At 42.6% G+C, this 10,838-nt stretch overlaps 1 protein-coding gene across 1 annotated transcript in view; it reads right to left on the bottom strand.

The window, feature by feature from the left end:
- Nucleotides 1-3,418: 3,418 nt before the first annotated feature.
- T265_03530 (hypothetical protein) overlaps nt 3,419-10,838 on the bottom strand; it is a gene marked incomplete at both ends in the record, with an annotated part of 41,418 nt that continues 33,998 nt past the window's right edge. The window contains 2 exons of the mRNA XM_009168042.1: nt 3,419-3,675; nt 8,877-8,993. Coding sequence (XP_009166306.1) covers nt 3,619-3,675; nt 8,877-8,993 — 174 coding nt within the window. The remainder of the gene's footprint in view (nt 3,676-8,876; nt 8,994-10,838) is intronic.

Here is a 10,838-nt window from a genome sequence, read left to right as displayed (position 1 = left end):
TAGTACTGCTGTTTTTTTATTGGGAGAATCTTTCCCTCCTGAAGCCTGAATTGGCAATTAGTTGCAGCAGTTGCTTTCGCCAATAGGTCTGAATTACGAAGAGCCTATAACTCTAACCGAGTTGACCATACAGCGTTCTCAGTGTTAGCACTACCACCAGTCGGACGCAATTACTGTTCGCTGAATATATGGCATTTCTCACTCTGTATGCTTCGAAATAAGCCGAGTGAACGAGTGATTGGCCAACGGGAACACTTTCATTTCAAGTCCACTGACTCCGATTTATAACAGTGAAAAAGTGATGAATCTGCTCTGGACATTGTGTCTTGCTTTATCCATAGGAGTTGTCCATGGACAACATTTATTCCAGAAGGATATCGCCCTTGTGGAGACGTGGATCGGTCAAGGTGCTTCTACCATGAGGAACATCCAATAACACATTTAGAACTGAAAAAAGGCCTGACATTGAAGAGAGAAAGACCGTGGTACGTTACTGCCAGCTTTCGAAATGACCAAGGGTTACAATTTCATCTGCAAGATAGTGTTCCACTCTGGTAGATTGGCGTAGAATGGAGAACTGTTTACTTTGTCTACTTTGACGGGGGCACCAGAAATATTAACTGGTTCTTCAAATTATTTCTAATGTAATTTAAGTCATATAACATTATATTTAGGATGGAATTTAGGTTACTGGAGGAGACCTAGTAGCAGACAGAGTACACTGCACCATTCATGTGAAATGCACCGATTAACTTTCACCCAACCCTAATGAATGAAGCAGCGGAAAGTTTAGCGAAATGCACTCATTTGCAAACTAATTTCGTTTTTGCGAGAGCCTCCTCTGGAATCCAGCTGAATCTCTCGTTTGTGATGTTTCCAGGCAGCTGAATGTGCTGCACCAGGCCGTCTCCTGTTTCCGTCGTTATGATATTCGAGATATCGTGAAACATGTATATTTGTAATGCACTGCCCATAAGGTTGCTGAAAAATCGTCGACAGCCCACGACCGGTTTCGCCTTCTTGCAACTCATTAGGTAGGCGCAGTCCCCGAGTTTCCGCAGTCGTTTCTGTAGTAGTGCATTACAAATATACGTGTATCGCAATGTCTCGAATATCATAGCGACTGAAACATGAGGCGGCCTGGTGCAGCACATTCAGTTGCCTGGAAACATCACAAACGAGAGACAGCTGGGTTACAATACAGTCTCTCAAAAAACCAAATCGGCTTGCAAATGAGTGTATTTCACTAATTTCGTGCAATTTGGTTTCAAGTAGAACCTAATGTTGACGGAAACTCAGGGACTGTGCCGAACTGATGAGCCCCAAAAAGGGCTAAACCGGTCGTGGGATGTCGACAAATTTGCAGCAACCTTATGAGTAGTCCATTACGAATATACGGCGGAAAGTTTCTTCGCTTTTACAAAAGCTCGTTGGTAGTACTGCGAGGCATGCAGCAGAGAGATTACAATTTCAAATACTTGGTCCCTTTAACTAGAGTTTCATAACCAGATGTCCTGTCGTACGCTAACGCAATTCTAAGCAAACCAGAAGGCAACAAATCAGCTCGCGGTTTAGTGATCTAGATATATGATCTTCATTCCACTTTTGACGGACAAGCACGTATTATTGCCGGTTGTGTATTGATTTGGATTCCGTTGCATTGCTAGACACGTAACTAAATTTCAATCCAGTAGCTTAATCCACAATACTTTTAAGTGTTCTCGGCTTTGACCAGAAGAAACTGAATCAAACCACTTGGAGTCAACTTCCCGTGGTACCAGTTATGAGTTTCCTTATTACAGTCCATTCGCGAGATCATCCCTTGTACGAGGTGTTCAATTCTCAAGCCCGCTAGGCGATATCGCAATCAAGGTAGGCAGATGAGTCGGACTTGGTCTTTCATCAACCTCGCCCATGTCAAGTAGTGTTCAAATCCCCCATTTCTGGTAAACAGTGATCCTTTTTGTTAAACAGGGTAACGAAAACAGCCGGATGTTTTTTTGCAATGGATTTTCAACATTTTGCTCACCCACCGAAACACATCGGTCCATTCTAGGGGAATGTCTCAATTTTGGAGGAACAAATTAGGGAACCACTGTATTTGACAATCTATTCATTGCTCTTGAGGAAATGCTGCGGTGTTCTCTTTATCTCCGTTCTGCATACCGCTGGAAGCAGGGACTGTAAAAATACTGGATAGTGATTTTCGATTCTCGGCTAAAAGCTTATTGAAGTTTGTCAACTTCTGAACCCTAGTGTTGCACGTACTCTCCTTGTAACAGACAACAGTGAAGAGCGCTTGCACATTTTCCTACTTCTGGTTCCGCTTAAAATGAAGCTAGAGTAAATCAAAGTTATGGGGTCCTTTGCTGTTAACGATGACACGGTTACACAATGATTCTAAATCCACTCAGGGCTTTTCAATTCATATGTTACAATGTTTCGCAAATTAGTTGGGTCTCAGAAGATTGCTTACATTCCTGTTCGGAATGAGCAGACTGTATATAGGTTCTCACCTATTTACAAGTGAGGCATTTTCTTGTGAGAGCTGAATGTACTGCGACGATTTTGCGAGTCTTAACTTCTTTTCTGGTGTCTTCTTTGCTCTGGATCGAGCCCCATAACCACCAATGGCCCTCAAGGCAGTCAAAATTCTGATAGCTCGGTCATTGTTTGCTGAGTTGCATAGATTTTTTGTTTTTGACGGGACCAATATTTCATTACTGGATCACTGTGAGAAACCGCCCTGATGTTAACGCGCAGTATCATCGAATGCGAGCTGCCTTAGTTCTTGCTAAGTGGAAATACCTTATTTACAAAGCAAAATAACTAGATTTTGTTCTTGGATGAAGATGTTCTATATGGAAGTGGTGTTTTACAATAGACCCCTGTACATCATCATTCTACAGTGGGAGGTTGTATCCACTGTAGTGTTTGAACCGCGGATACCGTCCTAAAGGGGTTTCTCTGGCTCCTCAGAAACTGAACGATGAGCCCTCTCTGAGAGTAATTTGATCTTGAGGAAACCAAAAAACGTCCTTCACAAGTGGTGCTAATACCTCAAAGTCTTATACAGTTCCAAGAGCCTACTGAGGTTCATTGGGCACAACTTGTCCGTATAATAACGAAAAATGGTTGAATAAAGGGAACGGAAATGTGACCCGAAAAGCATTGCTGGCATTCATGTAATGAAACGCAGAGACGCGGAGACAAGCCGGAGAAACTAGCCATATTATTAACCATCAGAATTTATAAGAATTAGAAGGTTCCTAGAAGATATGCAAAAGGGAAATGCAAACGGTTACTACCCGAGTGATCGAATAGCATCAGTAACTTATACCAAACGGGTGTTCGTGCAAGGATTGCCCGTTTTTCATGCCCACCCCATTCGTATTGAAAGCCTTGGCTGTTAACATCCGTGAATAACGTTTATTGCACCAAGTGGGTAATCATGAAATTTCACATGGGCTTCAGATAAATTGGTTACTGAAAAGATATAGTACAAAAAGTAGATGAATAATTGGCCTCTCTGGCGTTCGGAGACAAATACCGTTGCATCCGGAGGTACTTCCGAATAAAGGTTCTTTTTGGACTACTGAGACATTAATAGTAGCGCGTTCACTCTGTAAGTGTGAGGGTGCTGTCGCGGCTGTGCCTTGTTCGGTGGTGCTTCAGCTAAAACAAAGACGGTATAAAGGCAGTGTAGCTGATGAAAAGTGAAGTTTATCTGATAGATTCCTGATCTGTTTGTGTTTACCATGCAATATTTCCATGCCGCCAATAGAATGAACACAGGTGAGGAACTGGGAATCCACGCAAGGGTTGTGAAAAAATTTTGGTCGCAGGACGGTTTCATTTTGACTCACCTTCGTGGAACATGTGAACAATTAATGAAGGCCACAATAAAAAGCAAAAAGGCAAGAGCTCTCTTTGTCAGATCCTTCTGAATTGGTATTATGACCAATAAAGTGAGAATTTTCCCTTCCCTCTTCTTGGGGGCGATCGGTGAACGCGCGACCATCTACAATGGTTCTGGTCCAGAATTAAACGATGAGCTTTGAAATCGTATCGATGTGCATTTGAGCCCATAGAAGTGCACCTTGTGATGTTTCTGCTTCTCTAGAGCAGCCGGTTTTACCCAATTTTTTTCACTTATCACTGCTGAGGTTGTAGCCTACCAACACGTTAATTCCCAACAGTGCATGCTCATCGATACAAACGTGTATATGAGAATGTCGTTAAGTTTATTCAAAAGCACGTCGTCAAATCGTTTTCGCATCCGAATAAATAAAGTCGTAATGAAATTTATCAGAATTGAACCGAAGAACTGAAGCGTAAAAAGGCAAGTGACAAAAGTCCTAATCAATATCTCCATGGAAAATATTCAAACGAATGACATCGGATGACGTTCACTGTGGGTTGTACAAAAAATAAAACTTTAACTATTTTCTGCAAAATGCTTGTTGATGTGGGGAAACAGGTCTCTGTTAATTGAGATTACCCCATTAAATACTCGTTCCGACTACATCTATCTTCCTCCACCTATGCAACAAAGTTGGCTGCAATGAATGTTGTGGCCTGACGTGTTTCCTTCACTTCTTTGTTGTCTTTTGTTGCTTCACGCATTTTCCGAACACATACCCGTTCTTCCGTAACATGAGTTTCAGCATGAACCATAAGAATAAACACCAGATGTGAAAGTAAGCCAAACCTCTGGAGAGTCCTGGTCAATAACGATTTGGCGTAACCATATCATAGAAGCAATCGCAGTGGGAGAATAATTGTTTCGGATAAACGGTGATCGCCTGGTTGCACAAGCGGTTCATAGCTAACCCCACGTGGCAGTGTTCATTGTGCGTGGAAGTCATCCCTGTGTTCAGAGTGAGAGGCGCATGCCACTCCACCATTCAACCCTATGGCCCAACACTTACTCAATTTATGAAGCCCACGTAGAAACATTTGAGTTGCTACACTGTTCCAGGGGACCAGTAACACTATCATGGAATGTCATGCACAAGCAATACTGTGGACTCATTTGCGTGGGAGGGAGTTCCAACGTAAGACAGTAACATTTAAAGTGTCAACTCTATTGGCTTGATGTGACCAAGGCGTTCGGACAGTGGCGTGATAATGACCACCCATTCCGGTACTCAGGGACGGAAAACGGCCTGTCGCTTTGTCATAACTCATGGTGTACCGTCGATGTCCTGATAACCGTCTCAGTTTGAACCTCTCAAAAACGTACTAAATGGTGTGTGTGATCATGACAGCTTTGCGGATTTGTACTGACTCTTGCAAATTGAAGATGGTGAGTTCAGAATGGAGGTTTATATATCAATGCCGCCGCATAAACCACGACTGTATGGTGACAAATGGGGCCAATGCAAATATGATCAGGAAATGAGCGATACCACACAGCTTGATGTTGCGGATGAAGTTTAGTGAAGTTGGAGGGTGGGTATACAATACAACTGCAAGAGCTCTGAAACTTGATCTCTCCCATCCAAAAACCCCAAATGTGTACGACTATTATGTTGGCGGTGTATTGTAGCGTGCAACAGCTGACCGCGGTATGTCCCTAATGAAATGGTCCGTTTGTGGAGGACACGCTATAATGTGAACACGGAAACTGGGCGTTGTGGGACATTATCGTTCCTTCCTGGGTGATGTCCACGTGATTCTCCATGAGTGTGGTTACAAACCTTCCAAGATGTTACACACAATCAACACTGATGCACTGGATTGTTCTGGCTTATCTGTCGTCGTGTACTGAGCTTGGGTTGAGTGATTTTCGCAAAAGATGATGAGTCCTGATAAGTAGTCATTCCAAGAAGGCGGCCGATTGTGTTTATTTCAGTCAATTTGGAAAGCGTAAGCACCCTGATGGTCACCGTTTCCCCTATGGACATACAGCTTTTCCTACTTTTTCCTCTGTACACTTTACTAGACTCCCTTTCCTCCATGGTTCCGTGACAGTTGAACACCACAGGTGTTGCTCTCCACGCTGTTGCAATTTTAGGACACCAGCGTTGTTACACATCAGCTGTTTAATAGACACCAGTGAAATTTAGAGTGCCTAGAGAGGCTTTTTTCACCTGATACGCTTCGTACCTCAGCGCGATGTGCCTGATGTTCACATTTCAAACGAAATAACCAAACTTGATGTTTTAGTTTTAGGCCACCTGAGCACCATTTTACCAGGCTGGTGAATTCGAACCTGACAAGCTGTAACAATGGAACAAGTTTTGTGCGGTCAAGAAAAGCAGCGACCTGGCGAACATGAAATCGTGCACATCATTCAATCGGCGCTTAACGAAGATCGTATGGGGAGATTCGCACGTGACCTAATAGACCATAACCGTTTGCTACGTTACCGTTTCGTGTTCAGCGTACGTCACCCGCGTCGTCCGCGTTTTCTTTGACCCAGTTGGTCGCCACAAACTAGTCACATGTACCGAACAGCTACAGCGTGTAAATCAGCTGTTAGAACAACAGCAATAGTAAAAAAGCCGTACTAGTAATAAAAATAGTAATAAAGAAGTAATCCCGGTAAAGACCAATGCAGCCGCTAGTAACAACTAGACGTTTAGATTCAGCATACGGTTTACTTGCGTGGAGGCATACTCAGGGCCTCAAGGAAATGATGATACAGTCATTTCCCATGATCGAGTTGCGTAATTTTTCAGTCCTCCAAACAAATCGCCAGAAGCTTTCTGTCAGAAATGACTACTTGCGTCGTCCGGAAGGCAAATATCATGTTTTTTACCTTCAATCTTATGATTGATCAGTTATTAGTGACAATTTGTTTTACAATAAGAAAGAAGTGAGTTCAGGGGACATTGGATTTGTTTTCAGCATCAGCAAGTGTCAGTGAAAGGAGAAACACTTGTACAGGAGTAAATCCATTCTTTGATAGGTGTTATTCGTGTGTGAATGACAAGAATCCATAGATGGGTTATGCATGCACCTCAGGTTAAACAAGTTTTTCGGTTCGAAGCATGTACGCTAGACAGTTTGTAATAATAGAACTTACACAAATAAACGTCTAAACAGTCTTTATAATTTGCTCACGCTGCATGTGCCGTGATTAGGAAAATCCCAGGGAAATTTCTCAGTAACCTGAGTGGCTTATTTCGTGTGGATTTATTGGCGGTACAGGGCTATGGATACTCCATGTCTAGCGGCCAGCCAATCGAAAATTCTGCTTTGGTAAGCCGATTAACCGCTGATACCCATCCAGGAACACATCGCTGCAATAAGAGTGTACCCCATCATGGTGTGGTGGTTTGTGTCCCCATGACACATGGAGCTATACTGGGGAGTTCACTTTGACACTAGCAGAGTTCCTCATACCGGGTTGGTCAGTGGATAGAGATCTAATGAATACAGTTTCCTTGTCCTCCAGGTTGGGAGCTGGAACAGGCACGGCCACTTGTCTCGTGAGAAACATGTACTAGTGTAGTATCATGCCGGCACCCACTCGCTGCCCCAGTGTAAGGTTTTCGAACAAAGGGCTTTGCTGAGGACCCTAATCGTCCTTCTGTATAGGTGTGGCAGCTGTAACAGTATCGCAGATCACATACAACCAGAAATATTATCTTACCACTCCGGCCTTTGCGTGGTATCATCAGCTAGGTTGCCTTACATGTTGCATGCAGCATGGCAGGTAAGCAAAAACTTGTTACTGCTCACACATTCGTCCTTTCGTCTACATATGCTCCCACCTACCCAAAGCCCCCAATGTGAATGAATACTCCTTAAGTCTTCTTTTCCCTTTGGGTTGACGTGACCCTGTGCACTCAGCTGGAAACAATGTAGGGAATGGAGTCTCATAGATGTCAGTGGCATTCTTTCTGGTGATTTGTTTTCAAATGGACTGGTTGGACGCTTAGAGGTAAAAGTACCACAGAGTTCTTGCAACAACCTTGCACTAGGCCCGTTCTTCGCCCAATATTTTCTCTCCTCTTCCACCTAGAACTTGAATAATAATAAAATTGACTTTTCAGTTGTTCGGCAGTGAAGCATCAGTGATAACACTGAGGTTTCTGCCTCCGATAATCGTGAAGATGATGATGATGATGATGATGATGATGATGATGATGATGATGATGATGATGATGATGATGATGATGATGAATATATGCGTGTCTACAACCTCAGGGCATGTTGTCGAGAATCAGCCGATCTCACATCACTTATCTGATAAGGCAGGCTGACTTAACATATCAGGTGAAACATGTCTCATCTATCAATTCTCTAAAAAGCAGCACCCTCTGGGTACAGTGTCACAAAAGTTACCGTCAATACGGTGCTTTGTCCTCTAACCATAAGACCAAGACGACTGACCTACATAATAGACAAAAAGCTTTGAGCAATTACATCTTTGTACTTCCATGGAAGTGTAAAAAACGATAAAAGGGGGGCACGTTAACACTCAAAATTGAACTCTGTGTTCCTTGGAAAAGCCTCTCTCCAGGGTGCTTAGGTTTTCGCCTTCCTACGTGCTTCTATTCAGGAACCTGCAATACAGCAAAACTACTCTTCAGCTTTTATATTACACTTCAAAATAATTTGACGTAACCGTATAGAAATCATTTGATCTGAGTGTAACAAAATACTAGTGTAATGGCGCATATTACTGATGTGAAGTGAGAGTAGTACCGGGTGGAAGGTTGAGTTGGAAAATACTGAACCATTTTACATTGATGTGAAATGTTCAAACAGCTTCTAGGATATCTCAGGACTCTTGAGGACGCTGCGGAAATAAGGTTTTTACTTTCGTATCTGATGGCTTTTAACCGGTTATTTCGCGTCTATTGATAAACATGTCCGTATTTGAGGCTCTTTTCCTTTTGCCAGCACTCAGTGGAACTTACTTTAACCGCCAGTATGCTGTAATCCTTCAGTTCTGCTACCATTGTTAGGGAGAAGCCAAGACAGCAGATCGCGAGCATCCACTCAGCAAAGCTACTGATAGCATGGTAGACATAACCCTGTAGGAGAAGATAGGATGCAAAACTCAGTACACAAATTTATCAAGCGGTAATCTCGATGTAATCTGGACAATGTAATCTCGTTAATCTCAGCGTGGCGTCAACGAGGACAATTGCAATGTAATAGGTGGCAGGAGACGCCAGGCGCAGTAAAGGCCGGTCCTCAAAGCACACCAACTTAGTTTGGTTCCTTAAACCCTTTTCTCAATTGAAAGGCCTTTTCAGAATGGAATCCGAAAAGTCGACAAGGGCAAGTCACATTTCCATGTTTACATGTTCTAACGGAATGACAAATTATGTGCTTTTGGAATAGGCACATTTACACTCCTTCAATCATTCCTTTTGTACACTCAAATATACTTTTTACTTCATAGACAAAAGAAACAAGCTGTGAGAAGTGAACCCCGCCGAGCATATATTGCTTGAGAAGAAAAGATGACAGGGTTTTCGCGTTTATATCAGACAATTCAGTCAAATTATTTCAACGAATAAGCAAATTGTGCGCAACCTTTTTCTGAAAAAGAACGGTAAGTATTCTAAAGGCAAATATGGTAGTGTATGGAAATCTACTGACTACTTCACCATTGGATGTAATCAGTTTTTAATTCTCCCACATGGTCACAATTTTCTGGGTAAGATGTTAACGGAACATGTAATGCACGGTGGAACACTGTAGCATACACTAACCAGACAAGATGTAGTAGGCTCAAATTTACTACACTTAACTCAAAAGAGCTCATTTTTTCTGGTTATTGGGCGCGTACGTAGCGGCTGCACATGTAGAATTTGGAGATTCACGCGACATTTAACATGGACGGTTTGCGTAACGGAATGCTTCGAAAATGTATGGCCTATAAGAGTTCAGGTCCGAATCAGAAACCACGGCGAAGTAGGGTTACCAAGTGAAACCAGTGTTAACAGAAGGCTACGACAAACGAATACAATGATTCCTTCAACACAGACCATTTTCAGGAGGCAACGTTTCCTCAGAGAGGTCAAAATAGCGTTTACTATCAGCTTGCTTAGATGTAAAATAAGTAGAAGGCCAGTCCCCAATGAAGAGGCCAAAATGCCCTTTTGACCATGGAATTCTAACTTTGAGGCCATACCAGCTGTGCCATGCGTCCAACTTCAAACGTTACGGAGTTTCTTATATGGTGTGTCGTAAAATAGCTAATTTTTACGAGCTTTCCTGTAAACGAATGATGCCAATTGCGGATGTGGGTGGTCTTCGTTTTGGGGTAGTGGCGGTTAGTACTCACTTACTTAGCCTGCTTTCTTCCAACCACGTTGAAAAGACTTTTCGTCAATCTCTATTTTTCCCCGCGCCAGTGAATTCCATCGAGTTTTCCACTGAAACAGCAAACTGGTTTTATTTCAGCCTGTTGGATGACTTTGGTCCTATTCGCAAAATTCACTCATTTGCAAGCAAATTTGTATGATGTGATATGATATTCCCCAGTGGAATGTGCCGCACAAAGATTGCTTTATCCTTCATTTAGGACGATATTCGGGAGATCATTATCATCATCATTATCGACAGCATGGCATCAGTGTTCAACACCGATGCTTCACTACCGTACACTGTCTAATATAAGTTGACTAACATGATGATATTCAGCAGAAATGCCTTGTACAATGAGACAAATGCATGGGTAAGTATATCAGAGCCGATAGAGGATGAGTTGCACCTAATACTGACTGAGCCGAATTGATTACAAGTTACCGGAAGATGTTACCACTAACAACAAGTCTTTTCTGTTGCGGCTGGTACTAAGTGATCAGGCAGGTGGTAAAACATTCGGATTTCACGACTAAACGAAACAACTGCTGCTATCAACTTGT

This window comes from Opisthorchis viverrini (genome assembly GCF_000715545.1).
Source record: "Opisthorchis viverrini unplaced genomic scaffold opera_v5_51, whole genome shotgun sequence".
NCBI lineage: Eukaryota > Metazoa > Platyhelminthes > Trematoda > Opisthorchiida > Opisthorchiidae > Opisthorchis > Opisthorchis viverrini.
The sequence above is the reverse complement of the archived record's forward strand: the minus strand, read 5'-3'. Positions and strand labels throughout refer to the sequence as shown.